The sequence below is a fragment of the Dendrobates tinctorius genome, unplaced genomic scaffold, assembly GCF_039654945.1.
Source record: "Dendrobates tinctorius isolate UK_male_01 unplaced genomic scaffold, ASM3965494v1 ptg000007l, whole genome shotgun sequence".
NCBI lineage: Eukaryota > Metazoa > Chordata > Amphibia > Anura > Dendrobatidae > Dendrobates > Dendrobates tinctorius.
Window position 1 is genome coordinate 38,913,909 of NW_027361675.1, and position 18,940 is coordinate 38,932,848.

Below are 18,940 nucleotides of genomic sequence, written 5' to 3' on the forward strand. Positions count from 1 at the left end.
TTTTGACAATGATAAATGAGACCAGTTGGGGAGATACCACGACGACAAATGTGTGGCCTGATTTTTTTTTATTTTGGGGCTAACTAGTGCTGTATATAAGTACTGTGAAACCTAGGACAAGCAATGGAAAACTGGCCTAAAATGGCCAAACTTTGAGCATGCACAGATATGAGCTGGCACAGAGATACCACTACGACAAATGTGTGTTTTTTTTTCTTTTTTTTTTTTGCCAACTACTGCTGTATATAAGTACAGTGACACCCAGGACAAAAAAAGAAAAGCGCTGTAAACTGGCCAAACTTTCAGCACGCACAGATATGAACTGGCATGGAGATACCACTACGACAAATGTGTGGCCTGTATTTTTTTTTATTTTTTTGCTAAATACTGCTGTATATAAAAGTACAGTGACGCCCAGGGAAAAAAAAGAAACCACCGTAAACTGGCCAAACTTTCAGCACGTAGATATGAACTGGCATGGAGATACCACTATGACGAATGTGTGTCCTGTATTTTTTGGGGGGGCTAAATAGTGTGGTATATAAGTACAGTGCCAGACAGCAAAAAAAAAAAAAAAAATTGATATAGGGCTAAAAAGACCAAAATTTTTAGCAAACGGATGGATGAGGCGTGTCACAGATATACCACACTGTAAAATATGTGGCCTGTATGTTTTTTTTTTTTTTGGCGGGGGGTCAGCAAAATAGTGTCAAGAAATTGTGCAGGACACAAAAAAAAAAATCTACTCAACCGTACCAGATAAAAATTAAATATTTCTCTGTGCACTCAAAAGAGATGTTTGGGACCCCTTTAAAATTGCTGGATTTTCACACTGTGCTAGGAAAAGGATTTGGCTGTATTGTGCACTGTCAAAAAGCAAATGGAGGAAAAGAAAAAAAGGGCTCTGGATTGCTTTACAATAAAACAAGCTCTATTAGCCCTGGCCAAAAAAAGTTTCAAAGTCAATTACACCTGGGGCTTGGTATATACGGCTAATCTATCCTAAAGGTAGCAGCAGCACCAGAACACAGGAAGGGAATGGGCTCTCTTGATGTATGCAATGATGTATATACACACATACAGTGCCTGCAGGCCTTGCACGGATGTGTACAGAGCGACGTACAATCCCCCTCCAACCTAACACTGGAACCTATATACTCCGGAATTAGTCCTTAGAAGGACTGTTGGTTCATCTGGATTTGAGTAGTTTACAATGGTAGACCACACACACACACACACACACTCTATCTCGGCAGCAACTCTCCCTACACTAAATCCGGAGCTGAATGCGCCGAGCAGGGCGAAGTCCGGTCTCTTATACCCCTGATGATGCTGTCCAGCCAGCCAATCACGGCACGACCACAACAAAGATGGCTGCGGCGTTTCATTGCCTGGCAGATAATCCCTGCATCGTGATTGGGTCTGTAAAGTCTGCCAAAAAAGCTGGGTGGAGACCCGAGTTGTCGCTGAGTAATCCCAGAAATGCTCGGTGTTTGCCGAGTACCGTGATACTCGGGCTAGTAACGGCGAGCACGTTCGCTCATCACTAATTAGTGTTAGGTATCGGATTCCTGACACTGCACAGCAGGAATCCAAAGCCAGACATCCAGCGGTCTCCCATTCCGCTCCGACCGCTCAGGGACCTGTTCAGCAATCACGGCGAGCCAGGCGTCCTGCTCAGACTCGTTCTGTGAGCCTGGATGTTGCTGCCACCTCTGGTGCAGCAATAGTAGCGCAACCTGCTCTGCAGGGAACCGCTCCAGAGGCTAAGTCCTCATGCCGTGTTACTGGGCATGCCCGCAAGGTGACCTCTCAGTGGAGAGCAGGGGTCACATGTTCAGGTCCTGTGTCGGATCTGATTGGTCCTTCCCAGAGTACTGGAAGGTCCCGGAAGCGCATGGCTATAAAAAGTCCGCATGGCGGCTCGGCCATGCGCTAGTGTAGACTAATATTTGCTATGTGTGAAAGGTGATGGATGCATGTGTCTGGTGACTGACTTATTTGAAACCCCTTCCCTCTGATATTATGAATGCTGACAGAGTGTTGGTTTAGTCAGCTCCAGGTTGTGGCAAGCTACGCGCCACTGTGCTTACCGCACCTACACTAGCGTCCGTCGGTGTCCGGTTCTCCGGCACCGTCGCTTAGCGGCTACTATTATCGCCGCACTGCTGTAGCAGCATCTATTGGTGTTCGCGGCTGTGACGCCATATGCCGGCTGGACCTGTGTTGTGAGCAGGCCCAGCGTTTATCCTTTAGCTTACTCCAGGGCATCTCTGTGTCTCTAGCAGAGCCGCTCCTAGTTCCTCGGGTGACGCTAACCCGAGTGCAGTGCTCCGCCTTCTAGCAAGTCTGCTATTGTCCAGCAGCGGTCTTGTCATCTACCGCACGGTGGACCCTGGGCGGCGAACGCACCTCCTATTATTATTTGGTGCGTTCCGCAGTCCCTAACAGTTAGGAAGTAATCTTTTCTCTTTTTTGCTTTCCAGGAGCTCAGATTTTTGTTAGGATAGGTAACAGAACAGAATGATGCTGTTCTGTTTCACCCAACGGAGCATCGGAGAGAATAACCTGTACTTGTCAGCCCGTTTCTTCTCTCGCCAGTATTGCAGGACCGTGTACAGTTAGGTCCATATATATTTGGACAGACACAACATTTTTCGAATTTTGGTTCTGGACATTATCACAATGAATTTTAAACATAACAATTCAGATGCAGTTGAAGTTCAGACTTTCAGCTTTCATTTGAGGGTATCCACATTAAAATTGGATGAAGGGTTTAGGAGTTTCAGCTCCTTAACATGTGCCACCCTGTTTTTAAAGGGACCAAAAGTAATTGGACAATTGACTCCAAGGCTATTTCATGGACAGGTGTGAGCAATCCCTTCATTATGTCATTCTCAATTAAGCAGATAAAAGGCCTGGAGTTGATTTGAGGTGTGGTGCTTGCATTTGGTAGGTTTTGCTGTGAAGGAAACATTCGGTCAAAGGAGCTCTCCATGCAGGTGAAACAAGCCATCCTTAAGCTGCAAAAACAGAAAAAACCCATCCGAGAAATTGCTACAACATTAGGAGTGGCAAAATCTACAGTTTGGTACATCCTGAAAAAGAAAGCAAGCACTGGTGAGCTCATCAATGCAAAAAGACCTGGGTGCCCACAGAAGACAACAGTGGTGGACAATCGCAGAATAATCTCCATGGTGAAGAGAAACCCCTTCACAACAGCCAACCAAGTGACCAACACTCTCCAGGAGGTAGGCGTATCAATATCCAAATCTACCATAAAGAGAAGACTGCAAGAAAGTAAATACAGAGGGTTCACTGCACGGTGCAAGCCACTCATAAGCATCAAGAATCAAAAGGCTAGACTGGACTTTGCTAAGAAACATCTAAAAAAAGCCAGCACAGTTCTGGAAGAACATTCTTTGGACAGATGAAACCAAGATCAACCTCTACCAGAATGATGGAAAGAGAAAAATATGGCGAAGGCGTGGTACAGCTCATGATCCAAAGCATACCACATCATCTGTAAAACACGGCGGAGGCAGTGTGATGGCTTGGGCATGCATGGCTGCCAGTGGCACTGGGTCACTAGTGTTTATTGATGATGTGACACAGGACAGAAGCAGCCGAATGAATTCTGAGGTATTCAGAGCCATACTGTGTGCTCAGATCCAGCCAAATGCAGCCAAAATGATTGGTCGTCGTTTCATAATATAGATGGACAATGACTCAAAACATAAAGCCAAAGCAACCCAGGAGTTTATTAAAGCAAAGAAGTGGAATATTCTTGAATGGCCAAGTCAGTCACCTGATCTCAACCCAACTGCGCATGCATTTCACTTGTTAAAGACAAAACTTCAGACAGGCCCACAAACAAACAGCAACTGAAAACCACCGCAGTGAAGGCCTGGCAGAGCATCAAGAAGGAGGAAACACAGCGTCTGGTGATGTCCATGAGTTCAAGACTTCAGGCAGTCATTGCCAACAAAGGGTTTTCAACCAAGTACTAGAAATGAACATTTTATTTAATCTGTCCAATTACTTTTGGTCCCTTTAAAAACAGTGTGGCACATGTTAAGGAGCTGAAACTCCTAAACCCTTCATCCAATTTTAATGTGGATACCCTCAAATGAAAGCTGAAAGTCTGAACTTCAACTGCATCTGAATTGTTTTGTTTAAAATTCATTGTGGTAAAGTCTAGAACCAAAATTACAAAAATGTTGTCTGTCCAAATATATATGGACCTAGCTGTACCTTGATGCAGTAGGTGATCAGGTACCTCGGGCGGTGGTACTTTTGCCTTTGGCTATTGCAAACCCACCCTCAATACAGAGAGGAAAAAAGGAGCCTGGACATTCTGATGCTTAGCAACAGTATCAAGTATCTTGAGGACAATAATTAGGTCCCTTGATAAGGCCCTGCATTGTGCTGATACCATTTAATTAAATTGGTGTTGCAGCGTTTTTGGGTGTTCTTGGTGTCTGGGTCCTGGCCAGGCACTCAATGTCATCTGACCCCTTGATCAAGGAGTTGAGTCATATACCAGTCTCTCAGTTTTCGGGGCAGCTTTTGGGGTTTACTGATGGGGCTGAGAATTTAGTCGAGCCCCGAATTTTGTCGCCTAGCCAAATCCAGGTAGGTCACACCCCTTCTCCCATCGGCCTATCAGCGTGGTCAATGAACCCCGGCCCACCAACCAATGCGAGTGGTTGACGACATTCCACCACTGGCCAATCCCAATGTACAGGGAACTCCCACTCGTCGGCCAAGAAATGCGGCTGGTGGCAGATATATAATCCATGGTTCCTGTGTCCCCCAATGAAGCAAGCGAAAAATATAATTTGACCAACTTTTTTTTAATAAAACAAATAGAAACGACACTATATTCACCTTCCCCAAGTCCACCTGTGAGTCTCTGCCGCAGCTCCCAGTGACTGGCATTGGCTGCAGCACTTATGTCACATCGACATAGCAGAAGCTAGTAGGAGAGCTCAGCGGCTCAGAGCTTAACATTTCATCCACACTGGAATGCACTCACCGATTGGCTACTGCGCTGTTAAGGTGATGTCAGCGCCGAAGCCATTGCCACTTATCGGGAGCAGCGGTGGAGACTTGATGGTGGACCCAGAGGAAGGTGAGTAGTACAGCATTTTTTTTTGTTTTTTTTGTTTTTAAATGCAGCTAAAGAGGAATTATATTTGGAAAGAGAACAACCCCTTTAAGTCTGCATAACGCTCTCCACAAGAAGAAACTTTCCCTCTTAACCCCCAAGGGTGGTGTGCATGTTAATGACCAGGCCAATTTTTACAATTCTGACCACTGTCCCTTTATGAGGTATTAACTCTGGAATGCTTCCATGGATCCCGGTGATTCTGACATTGTTTTCTCGTGACATATTGTACTTCATGTTAGTGGTAAAATTTCATTCATATAACTTGCGCTTATTTGTGAAAAAAACGGAAATTTGGCAAAAATTGTGCAATTTTCCAACTTTGAATTTTTATGCCCTTAAATAACAGAGATATGGCACACAAAAAACTTAACCCCTTAGTGACGGAGCCAAATTTTTGAAATTTGACCAGTGTCCCTTTATGTGGTAATAACTCTGGAACGCTTCAACAAATCCCAATGATTTTGAGACTTTTTTTTCGTGACACATTGTACTTTATGATAACGGTAAATGTATGTCAATATGTTTTGTTTTTATTTATAAAAAATATCAGAAATTTGAGAAAAATGTTAAAAAATTAACAATTTTCAAACTTTGAATGCTTATCCCTTTAATCCATATTGTCATACCACACAAAAACATTCATAAATAACATTTTCCACATGTCTGCTTTACATCAGCACCATTTGTAAAATGTTCCTTTATTTTGTTAGCATTTTAGCAGGTTTAAAAATGTAGCGGTAATTTTTCATTTTATCAAGGAAATTTACAAAATTATTTTTTTTAGGGACCTATGCAGGTTTGAAGTGACTTTGGGGGTCCTATATATTGGAAAACCCCCAAAAGTGATAACATTTTAAAAACCGCACCCCCTGACATATTGAAAACTGCTGTCAGGTAGTTTATTAACCCTTCAGGTCATTTTCAGGAATTAATGCAAAGTGGTATGACAGAAATGAAAAAGTGTATTTTTACCACCTAAATGCCGCTAACTTCTGAACAGGTTACAATGGCCGTCAGGCTTTAAGGCCGCTATTTGGCCGTGAATTGCCATGGCAAACATCAGGGCCACACAATCATGATCTCAGGGTGCCGATTGGGATAAAGAGGAAGCCCCCACACTCTGTTAACGATTTATATGATGTTGTCACTATTAACAGCAGCATCTAAGGGGTTAACATGATTTGGACTGTGCAAACACTGATCGTGGCTGATACAGCAAGTTGTCTTCTATAGTGTACAGCCGCCAACTGCTGGATTGTCACCTGTATGGGGATGCTATTCTCTTATATCTCACGTCAGTTAAAAGACGTATTGGTGGTCATTAAGGGGTTAATAAGTAACATTTCAAACATGTTTACTTTACATCAGCACAATTTGGGAACCAAATTTTTTTTTTTGTTAGGAAGTTATAAGGGTTAAAAGTTGACCAGTGATTTCTCATTTTTACAAACCATTTTATTTTTAGGGACCATATCACATTTGAAGTCACTTTGAGGGGTCTATATCATAGAAAATATCCAAAAGTGACACCACTGTAAAAACTGCACCCCTCAAGGTGCTCAAATCCACATTCAAGAAGTTCATTAACCCTTCAGGTGCTTCACAGGAATTTTTTAAATGTTTAAAAAAATAAATAAACATTTAACTTTTTTCACAAAAAAATTACTTCAGGTCCAATTTTTTATATTTTACCAAGGGTAACAGGACAAATTGGACTGCAAAAGTTATTGTACAATTTGTCCCGAGTACGCTGATACCTAATATGTGGGGGGGACCACTGTTTCGGTGCATGGCAAAGCTCGGAAGGGAAGGAGCGCCGTTTGACTTTTTCAACGCAAAATTGGCTGAAATTGAGATCGGACGCCATGTCGCATTTGGAGAGCCCCTGATGTGCCTAAACAGTGGAAACCCCCTAATTCTAACTCCAACCCTAACCCCAACACACCCCTAACCCTAATCCCTACGCTAATCCTAACACACCCCTAACCTTAGCCTTAACCCCAACACACCCCTAACCCTAGCCTTAACCCCAACACACCCCTAACCCTAGCCTTAACCCCAACACACCCCTAAATCCTAGCCCTAACCCTAACACACCCCTAACCCCAATCCCAACCCTGCCCTAACTCTAAAGGGAAAATTGAAATAAATAATTTTATTAATGTTATTTTTCCCTAACTAAGGCGATGATAAAGGGAGTTTGATGTACTATTTATAGCGGGTTTTTATGTTTGGCAGCTGTCACACGCTAAAAGACGCTTTTTATTGTAAAAATAGTTTTTGCATCACCACATTTTGAGACCTATCATTTTTCCATATTTTGACCCACAGAGTCATGTGAGGTCTTATTTTTTGCAGGACGAGTGGACGTTTTTATTGGTACCATTTTTGGGCACGTGACGGGATAGTACATCATATGGCAGAAAGGGGTTAAACATGTTAAGGAATTTGCTCCTCAGACTTTGAGGTCTGGTCCATGTTTGTGATTCCCCCTCTATCTGTGGACAATAAAACTTTCATTCTGCATATATATGATCTGCTCCAATATTTACCGTACGTTTTGGACTATAAGATGCAATTTTTCCTCCAAATATTTGGAGGAAAAGAAGGGGGTGCGTCTTAAAGTCCGGATTTACCTGCTGCGGATGGGGGGTGAGGGAGCGGCAGAGCAGAGGGTCACAGGAGGCAGGAGCTGGCTAACCTCTGTGCCCATTGTTAAAGAGAAATGAATATTCACTGCCCCCCACGCCATAATCCCTCTCACCTCTATGCACTGAAGCCAGTGCCGAGAGGCGGGAGGGACTATGGCCATGGAAAACAGTGAATATTAGTTTTTGTGTAAATCATGTTTATTGAATTAACAACATTAAAATAAAACATTGCTTTCAACAATATCATGTCTGGTTCTTGAATGAAAAACAAATTGCATGTTAATTCCATTGTTGCGTACTTAACACCAAAATTATCTTCTAATTGGGATAACAACTATTAATACCATTCAGTCCAGAAAATTGTCATACACAAAACAACCTCTGTGTTGTGTATTCTCATGAAAATCAAAATAGAGGTTTGATGAACAACATTAAAATTACAGGAAAAAAAAATTAAAAAAGTCAGAGGGAAGAAAAGAAAAAGGAAAGAGAGGGGGAGAGAAAAAAAGGGGGAAGTAGAGGTAAGGAGAAAGTTATAAGTAGAGGATCAAGTAATCCAGACCCCCCCTCGAGCACTTTTGTGTCCTCCGTCCCATACGGAGGAGATAATAAGTTGGTCAAGACCATTTTAAGCCAAAGACAAACAGGTCAAACCAAGTGAACAAGATCTAACGTGTACAGAATATTTCTGATGCTATCCTATATATGAATCAAGGTCCCGATAGCCAGATATCTAATTCCGGGGTTTCCCTGAATGCTTTAACCCTGAAATCCTTTCTGGCGGACGAAAAAAATTCTCCCTCTCCCTCCATCCCTCCCTCCCCCCCCTCCCCCTCCCTCCCTCCCGCTCCCCCCCTCCCCCTTGTATGTCACCTCCCCCACAATAAGCTTACCAAACATTATTTCAGAGCTACATGAATTTGGCCTATTAAGAAATTTTAAAATTAACTCACATAAATCTGAGATTCCGAATATATCATTACAACCCTCCGTGGTGGAAAAGTTGTGCATCTCCTTCCCCTTTAAATGGCATTCTGAATCCATCACCTATTTTGGAATCAAAATAACACCTAGAGTGTCCAGGCTATATGACACCAATTTCAAGCCTGCCTTACATAAAGCAGAATCGGGCCTAGAAAAATGGCACAAACTCCCGTTATCATGGTTTGGTAGAGCCAATGTAATTAAAATGGACTTAATGCTCTCCCCACTTTCTCCTTGCACAGTCATTGCTAGGAACCATGTGTACATGGCGAGGCCTATGCAGGAAGGAAGAGGGGAGAGCACTTTATCGGCGCACACTGGAGCGGAAGTTAAAAAAAAGCCGGATTACTTACCGGTAATGCTCTTTTAATGAGTCCACGACAGCACCAACTTGGAGAGAGGGATCCGCCAATAGGAACAGGAAACCTACAGAGATAAAAGAGGGCGGTCCGCCTCTCCCCCTCAGTTGGATTTCAGAGTACCAGGAGGACCGCCAATTATTAGGCCATTATATTATCCAGTATTCAATTTTCATCAATTTTACCACTAGGAAAGGCGTATATACATTGTTAACTTCTAGGGAGGGTTAGTGAACGGGTGCTGTCGTGGACTCATTAAAAGAGCATTACCGGTAATTAATCTAGCTTTTTACTCTTCGCCACGACAGCACCCACTTGGAGAGACCTTCACCTGGGAGGGACCACCGTGCAGAGGACCGCTCTACCAAAGGCTAGGTCAGATGAGCATGATAAATCAAGCCTATAGTGGTTATAAAAGGTAGAGGGTGTAGACCAAGTTGCAGCCTTACATATAGACTCGATTGCGACGTCTCCCCTCTCTGCCCATGAGGAAGCCATAGCTCTGGCGGAATGTGCTCTGATACCCTCCGGAGGATTTTCATTGCTCTCGGAGTATGCCAGCCCAATCGCGTCTCTGATCCACCGAGACAGAGTACCCCTTGTGACTTCATATCCCTTCTTTTGGCCCTGGAAGGAAACAAATAGAGCCCTACTCTTCCTCCAGCTGCTAGACCTCTCGATGTATTGTAATACAGCTCTTCTAACGTCTAGTGTATGGAACTTTTTTTCCTCTGGAGTAGAAGGGTTTCTAAAAAATGAAGGGAGGTGGATCTCTTGTGATCTATGAAACTTCCCTGCTACCTTCGGTAAGTATGAGGGGTCTGGTTTTAATATTAGCTGATCCTGGAATGTCAACAGAAAAGGGGGGTTCTATTGAAAGTGCTTTTATGACGCTAACTCTTCTGGCTGAGGTTAGTGCAACTACCAGTACTGTTTTGAAGGATAGGTGTTTAAGGGATATTGAATCTAAAGGTTCAAAAGGAGGACGTGTTAGAGCCTCCAGTACCAGGTTTAAGTCCCAAGGAGGAACTCTAGGTATGTGCACCGGCTCGCTCCGCTCACAGGCCGAGATGAATCTGCCTATCCATCTATTGCCTGTCACGTTATAACTATAGAGGGCCCCTAGAGCCGACACCTGGACTTTTAGTGTGTTAACAGATAGCCCTAATTCCTTCCCTTTCTGTAGGAACTCTAGGATCGCTGTTATCGGAATTTCTCCGGAATCAGGGGCTGTGTGGGACTATACCCTGGGGTAAATTTTTGTCGTTGCCACTTTTCGACTTTGTAGGAGTGTATTGACTAATCTCTCCAAGAATCCTCTTGATCTCAACATTTCCCTTTCAAGTTCCAAGCCGTCAAGTGGAGATTGTCCACTTGAGGATGGAAGAATGGCCCCTGTGAGAGGAGCCTGGGGGTTGAAGGAAGCACCCACGGGTCACTGACATTGCTTGCAGGCATGAAAACCATGGCCTCCTGGGCCAGAATGGTGCTATTAAGATTATTCGTGCTTCCTCTGCTCTGATTTTCCTGATCACCTGCGGTAGTAGTATGATTGGTATGCCAGTTTGAATCGCCACGGGGCCTGGAGGGCATCCATAATTTCTGGATTGTCTGTCATATTTAGAGAGGCGAACCTTCGCACCTGCCTGTTTTCTCTGGTGGCGAAGAGATCTATTTGGGGAAGATCCCATAGAGACATGATGCGTGTGAATATCCCCCGGCTTAGACACCACTCTCCTTGTCGCAGTGTATGGCGGCTTAGAAAATCTGCTTCCAAATTGTCTCTTCCCCTTATGTGGAGGGCGGAGAGAGACAAAAAATGTTTTTCGGCTAGGGATAAAATCCTTCTTGCGGAAGACATTAAGGTGACTGATCGAGTCCCCCCTTGTCTGTTCAGATATGCAACTACTGTGGTGTTGTCCGAAAGGATTCTCACGTTTTCCCCTTGTAACTGTGGAAGAAAATGACATAATGCATGACAGACTGCCTTTAGTTCTTTTAAATTTGATGAATCCTGATCTTCGCCTATATCCCATAGGCCTTGGGCAAAAATATTCCCCATATGGGCTCCCCATCCTGTGGGGCTAGCGTCCGTGATAATTATACGGGAGGGTGTTATAACCCAAGGTACTCCTCCCGCTAGGTCATCATCCCTTAGCCACCATGCGAGGGAGGTTAGGACCTCCTGGGATAGCGTGATTTTCTTTGTCAGATTCCCCCGGTCACGGGATTCCTCTAAGAGAATTTGGTGTTGTAGTTCCCTCGTGTGGAACTGGGCCCACCGAACTGCCGGGATGCAGGAAGTAAGGGATCCCAGGAGGGACATTGCTTCCCTTAAAGATATGTGTGGCCCATCTATTGCTATCCTAACCTTCTTTTTAATTGCTGAAATTTTTACTTGTGACAGCAGACATTTTTGGTATATGGAGTCTAGCTCGAGACCCAGGAAGGAAGGAAGGAACGGACTGCGGCTCGATTCTAGACTTCTTGAAGTTTATTATCCACCCTAGAGCCTGTAGGGACAAGATTGTATCAGCAACTCGCTCATTACATTACCGAATTGAATTCCCTACTATCAAAAAATCATCCAGATAGGGTACTATTAGTGTGTCCTTCTGGCGTAAAAAAGCCATCACTTCCAGCATCACCTTTGTAAAAACTCGTGGTGCGATGGAAATGCCGAATGGCATGGCTGTGAACTGGAGATGCTGTATCTTGCCATCGAGGAGGACTGCCACTCTGAGGTATCTCTGATATCTGCAATGGATGGGAATATGATAAGCATCCTTCAGATCCAAGCCTGCCATCATACAATTGGGGAAGAGGAGCTTAATCGTGGATCTTATGGATTCCATCTTAAATTTATGATTTATTATAAATGAATTTAATTTCTTCAAGTTGATTATCGTCCGGAATGATCCGTCTGGTTTAGGTATCAGAAAGAGAGGGGAGTAAAATCCTCTCCCTTCCTGTCCTTTAGGCACATGGACCAAAACTTTTTTGTCCAGTAGGTTCCAAATCTCAGCCTCCAGGGCCTGCTGTTGGATTGGTGAGCTGAAAGATGTTATGATTAATGAATTATGGGGTACATGATGGAATTCTATCTTTAACCCTTCTTTAATAATGCCCAGAACCCAAGGGCTAGCCGTAATTTTCTCCCATTCTCGAAAAAATTTTTTTAGCCTCCCTCCTACTGGAGGGACTGGCTCCTCAGTTCCTGTCCCTGCGGAAGGAGGATCCTCTAAACATGGCACCTTTGCCCTTTCCTTCTTTTGTGGCCCAGCGGTTTTGATTTTCTGCTGGTCTTCCCCGGCCAAATGGTCTTCTCCTAAACGCCCTCCTATAAAATGGGAGAGGAGGGTTAGGGAATCCTTTTTTCCTTTCTTTTGCCTTCGTAAGGATTTCATCTAAGGCTTTCCCAAATAAGAACTCACCCTCGCAAGGAATGGTACAAAGCTTTGCTTTGGATTGGGTGTCACCTCTCCAGCTTTTAAGCCATAGGCTACGTCTGGCGTTATTAGCCAACCCTGCTGTTCTGGCTGCCATGCGGAAGGAATCAGCAGAAGCATCTGCTATATATGCTGCTGCGCCACGGATTAGTGGTATGGCGGCTCGTAGCTTGTCTCTGGAGATCTTCTGGTCTATTTGCTGGTCTAGTTGATCGATCCAGACCAGCATAGAGCGAGCTGTGCACGTACTAGCTATTGCCGGTTTAAACGTGCCGGTAGCTGCCTCCCATGCCCTCTTTAATGAGGCATCAGCTTTGCGGTCAAGAGGGTCTTTTAGAACCCCTGTGTCCTCCACTGGTAAGATCGTTTGCTTTGAGGCGGAGTCCACTGCCGCGTCTACCTTCGGGACCTTAACCCATGTCGACAACTCTTCGTCGCTAAAGGGGTACCTTCTCTTTGAGGTTGAGGGAAGATACCCTCTCTGGTCCTGTCTCTCCCATTCCTTCTTAACCAGAGCTTTTATCGCTGGTATAACTGGAAAAACTCTCCTCTTTCTGTCTGTCAGACCTGCAAACATAATTTCTTGTGTCGTTTGCGGCTCCTTTGTGTCTGTGCATCCCATTGTATTCCTCACGGATTTAACTAAATTGTCCATATGATCTAAAGGAAAACAGCAACGGCCCTCCATATCTGAGGAGGATGCTGATGTGGATGCATTGGAACTATCCGAGGCTACTTCGCCCTCATCGGTGTCAACGGCCCCTGCTGGCTTATTAGTTTCGATATTAGTAGGCCTGCTAGACTGGTTTAAGGCCTGTAGTTCTTCCCTAATTATAGCCCTTATATCTGCGGCTGATGTTGATGCCTGTTTTGCCGTTTCGTTAATACATCTTTTGCACAGCCTTTTTGTGTAAGAGTCTGGTAGCGGACGTGTACACAGGGCACATTCTTTATTTTTTGATTTTTCCTTCCTCTTAGTCTGAGATAGAGACCTAATGACGAAGGGGAGAGGGAGAGAGAGAGAGAGAGAGACACATTTTATCAGCTTGATAGGCAGAGCGTCGTCCACTCACCCAGAGAAGCTGTAGGTACCGGCTCAGGAGGCTGAGAAGGAGGCTTGTTGGTGTGGCTTCTGTGGCTACGATCCGAGGAACCTCGTCTTGCGTGGTCCTTGGCTGCTGCTGCATCGCCAGCCTGGGGATGCGTGTCCTGCCTTGGTGAAGACATGATTGCACGCCATATCCCTGTGCCCCAGGCCTTTTGTAAGCCCCTTCATACCTGGTACCTCCCCCTCCAGGTGCGCCTATTTGCGGCTCATTAGTATGCGCTTCAGCGCTGACACTAGCTGCCCGCGCTCTGCAGGTTAAATCGCCCGCTTTTTTTTTTTCTTCCTCCTCTGGAGGGGGCGGGGAGCACCTCTATGCCTGCAGTGCCGCCCAGCCGCGCGTGCGCTCTGAGCCGAGGAACCTCTGGTAACCCGGAAGTTCCTCCTTACCACTTCCTGCTGCGCTGCATGTGCGTCCTCCTGGACGCTGAAGCCCTTTAGGAACGCCGAAGGCTGCTGCATTCTCCGGTTCCTGCTCCCCCACATGGACCGGAATGGATCCTCCTGCAATTCCGGTGTCATGTCGCCATCAGAGGAACACCCGGTCGGCGCCACCCGGTACCGGTGTTTCTGCCCGGTCTGTCCATACCAGCCGAGGAGGGAGCCAGACCCCAGCACTCCCCCGTCGCTGCCTCTGGACCGGAACCCCTGCCGTTCTCGCAGACACTGCACAGGCGGTTCCTTGGCCCAGGTAAAACTGTAGCGTATCCTGCTTTTCCCCTTAGGAACTGGAAACCAACTGAGGGGGAGAGGCGGACCGCCCTCTTATCTCTGTAGGTTTCCTGCTCCTATGGGCGGATCCCTCTCTCCAAGTGGGTGCTGTCGTGGCGAAGAGTAAAAAAAAAAACAAACAAAAAAACAAAACAAAACACATAATTGCTATCGATCAAATTATAAAAAGAATTAATCCGATTGGAAAAATCAAAAATGGCAGAATTATGTTTTTTTGGTCGCCACAACATTGCAATAAAATGCAATAACAGGCGATCAAAACATCATATCTACCCCAAAATGGTATCAATAAAAACCATCAGATTAGCACAAAAAAAAATAAGCCTTCACCCAGCCTTCGAAAAATAAATATGCTACAGATCTCAAAATATGGCGCTTATTTTTTTTTTTTTAAACAAACTTTGCATTTTTTTGCCACATAAATGAGAACCTATACATGTCTGGTATCTGCGAACTTGTAAAGAACCTAGAGAGCATAATAAACAAAAAAACACAATTGTGAAATTGCACTTTTCTGCAAGTTCATCACACTTGGACTTTTTTGTTCATAAGTACAACTAGATCCGCAAAAAACAAGCCCTCACACGGCCATGTTGACAGAAAAATAAGAAAATTATGATTTTGGGAAGAAGGGGAGCAAAAACAGAAAATCCCAAGGTTGTGAAGGGGTTATGATTGGCCTGCGCTTTCTCTAGACCTGATTCCCATAGAAAACCCATGGAATGAGCTGAGTCGCAGTGTAGAGGCTCGAAACTCTGTACCCTAGAACCTCAATAACTGGAGGGTCGTCCTTCAAGAACAGTGGGATGCCATGCCTTAGCAGACAATAACTTGACTTATGAACAGCATAAGACATTGCTGTCAATCTGTAATTGATGTACAAGGCCACATGAAAAGCTATTGAGACACTGACATTTTCTGTTGGGGTATACCCACCATTGATCTTGGCTGTTGTTTCAATAAATCGTTTGAGATAAGGAAATCACCATTGCATGCTTCTACTAAAATGCCTTACCTTCATGGTAAAATATCACTGTAGAGTTAAGTTTTTCCTTAAATTTTGCCCGAAAGACAAATATCCCTAACTTTTTGTGAGTAGTGTACATCTTCCTAGAATACTGTAAATAAGACATTAAAAGGTGGTTTAAATTAAGTTTATATTGGGAAAACCTGGAGACAGATTCCTTTTAATTTAAATGTTTGACCAAATATAGCTGGATCCTTTTTAATTTGATAATTTTGTTTGGCCCCCAAATGATGGTATAAAAAACAAAGTTCCCCACCCCTAATCTACTGGTTAGCACAGTACAAATCTAGAATATATCATACAAAAATATTCTAACAAAGTATGCTACCAAACAGTAAGAAAAATAAAGCATCTGCTCACCTCTGAGCCATCTTTTTCTTTTCACCAAAATAAATGTTGGCAGTGACACGATCACACACCTACAAATAAAAAGAAAATACTGATACATTATTTTATTGTTTTTATCTTTTTTTTAATACTGTTTACTTTCTTGTTAAAACTTACAGAGGTATAAAAAGGCAACCTGGCCTAATCATGAGTCATGATGGGTTAGGCCTGTTTCACATATACGTTTTTTGACGTCAGTTGCAATCCGTGAAAATGTCGGAAAACGGATCCGTTTTCGTTTTGACGGATCGGACGAAGTCTGAATTTTAAATGAACCGAACACTGGAAAAGGAAAGAGAGAGATAGCGAGAGAGATTTTCGCCGCTTCCAGGCTGGAATTTCAGTGTTAAAATATTTCCCGGAGCAAGGCTTCTGGGCAGCGAACCTCTTTAAAAGTTATTCTCAAAATAAAATATACAAAAACGAAAATATTTTAAGTTCAATACAAAAGCTAGGCTTTTTATTGGCGAAACGTCCAAATTCAAATGTATTAAAATTACAAATCTTTATTAAGGACACAGATAAAATTGGCAATTTAGTGAATACAAAAGTGACACGAGAAAAACAAGTGGCATGTGGAGGAACAGTGCACCTCAAGAAGATGGTATGCAGTCTGGCTGTGTGAAGAATTATAGATAGAAAACAGTCACAAGGGTATCGAGGGTTAAGAATTAAACAAATGGATAACCAGCAAAGAAATAAAGTAGAGGAAAAATCCCAGGCTGGCACCTGATTGTGTAGCTTCAGGTAAACAAAGGGGGGGTGGGGTATGTCTCTACATCAACACTAGTTGGTGCTGTGATGTTACCATACTGGGAAAAGGTTGCTCTCCAGATCTAGAGTACTTTGCACTCAATTGTAGACCATTTTACTCTCCAAGAGAGTTTTCATCTATGGTTCTGGTTGCAGTATATATTCCCCCTCAAGCATCTGTTAAAGCTGCTATTGGTGAATTAGCTTGCAAAATATCAGAATGGGAGAAAGGATCTCCAGAAGCATTTGTGATCGTAATGGGGGACTTTAACAAAGGAAAACTCAACCTGGATCTCCCCAAATTTACTCAACATATAAACTGCTTCACGAGAGAGAACAATACGCTTGATCACTGCTATACAGTCATAAAAGGGGCCTACAGGGCAGTGAGGAGAGCAGCAGTGGGCTTTTCAGATCATTGTCTAATTCATTTAATTTCAGCCTACAGGCAAAGGTTGAAAACATCCAAACCTACAGTTTATACAAAGAAGACATGGTCTGAGGAGGCAAAATTGCAACTACAAGCATGCTTTGAATGCACGGACTGGGAGGTATTCCAGGAAACATGCTCGGGTCTGGATGAATGGGTTGATGCAGTGTCCTCATATATCCGTTTTTGTGAAGACACGTTTATTCCATCCAAATCTGTCTACTTTCGGGGAAACAACAAGCCGTGGTTTACAAATAAAGTCAGGTTGATCCGTAATAGAAAAGAGGAGGCTTATAAAGCAGGCGATATTACTGAATTCAAGAAACTTAGGAACTCGCTATCTAAAGAGATCAAGTTAGCCAAACACGAGTATGCAAAGATTCTGGAGGAAAGGTTCTCATCAAAAGATACTAGATCTGCATGGAGAGGATTAAGAGAGGTCACCAATTATAAAAGCCACCCCACTATAGTGAACCCCAGCAGAAGTCTGGCAGCAGAGTTAAATGAATTCTACTGCAGGTTTGAGGCAAGCTCTACACACAGCGGCTATTCATCTCTAAGCTCCTCAGTCTGTTCATACAAAGATCATTCATTGTGCAACACCCAAGTAGTGATCTCCGAGGCAGAGGTGATACGCATCCTGAAGGGACTTAAGGTCAAAAAGGCACCTGGCCCTGATGGAATATCTCCAATGTGTCTGAAAGTATGTGCTACCCAGCTTGCCCCTATACTGACAAATATATACAATGTGTCACTGAAAGAGTGCGTTGTACCTCAGTGTTGGAAAAATTCCACAATTATCCCTGTCCCCAAGAAAGTGGGATCCTCTGAGTTGAACGACTATAGACCAGTAGCACTCACATCTGAAGCTATGAAAGTCTTCGAAAGAATTATGATGTCCCACCTGATAAAATTCACGCAGAAGCTATGGGACCCGCTTCAGTTTGCCTATAAGGAGAATCGTTCGGCAAACGACACTGTCAATCTGGCACTGAAGTACATTTTGGATCATACAGATGAACTGCACTCATATGTCCGGATTCTTTTCATGGACTTTAGCTCAGCGTTCAATACCATTGATCCGAATTTACTTCATAAGAAAATGGTAGCTCTTGGAGTCCCTCTCAACTTATGCTTGTGGATTTATAACTTCCTGACAGCCAGGATACAGAGTGTAAAAGTTGGACCATTCACTTCGGACACCTTGGTCACAAACATCGGGGCACCTCAGGGGTGTGTTTTGTCCCCGTTACTGTTTTCTCTCTATACGAATGATTGCATCTCTTCAGCAGACTCAGTAAAATCTTGAAATTTGCCGATGATATGACACTGATTGGTCTCATCAGGGGAAATGCTGAAGACTTGTATCGGAGTGAGGTGGAAAGAATATGTGACTGGTGTAAAGCCAATAATCTTGTACTCAACACTAAAAAAACTGCTGAGATGGTTGTGAATTTTAGGAAAGATCAACATGAGATACTTCCAATCTACATCCATGACGAAGTGGTTCTTAGGGTCACAGAGACCAAATTCCTTGGTGTTATCATCTCTCATGATCTTAAATGGGGGAAAAACGTGGATGCTGTTATAAGAAAAGCACAACAGAGGATGTTCTTCCTGCGTCAGCTGAAAAGATATGGTTTGTCTAAGAATCTGCTGATCTTATTCTTTAATGCTGTCATCAGATCTGTGATTTGTTCCTCTCTGAAAGTCTGGTATGGGGGAGCCACTGCGCATGACAAACTCCGCTTACAAAGGACTTTCAGAACAGCAGAGAGAATTATAGGTTCCCCCCTGCCTAAAATCCAGGATCTTTATGATAAGAGTATTCGATCCCACGCATTGAAAATTTCATCCGATCCCTCTCACCTGGGACACTCCTCATTCCAA

General features: G+C 43.8%; 1 protein-coding gene across 1 annotated transcript in view; it reads right to left on the bottom strand.

The window, feature by feature from the left end:
* LOC141087786 (schlafen family member 9-like) overlaps positions 1 to 18,940 on the bottom strand; it is a 176,917-nt gene that overhangs the window by 74,914 nt on the left and 83,063 nt on the right. Inside the window, exon 2 of the mRNA XM_073573635.1 lies at positions 15,841 to 15,899. Coding sequence (XP_073429736.1) covers positions 15,841 to 15,899 — 59 coding nt within the window. The remainder of the gene's footprint in view (positions 1 to 15,840; positions 15,900 to 18,940) is intronic.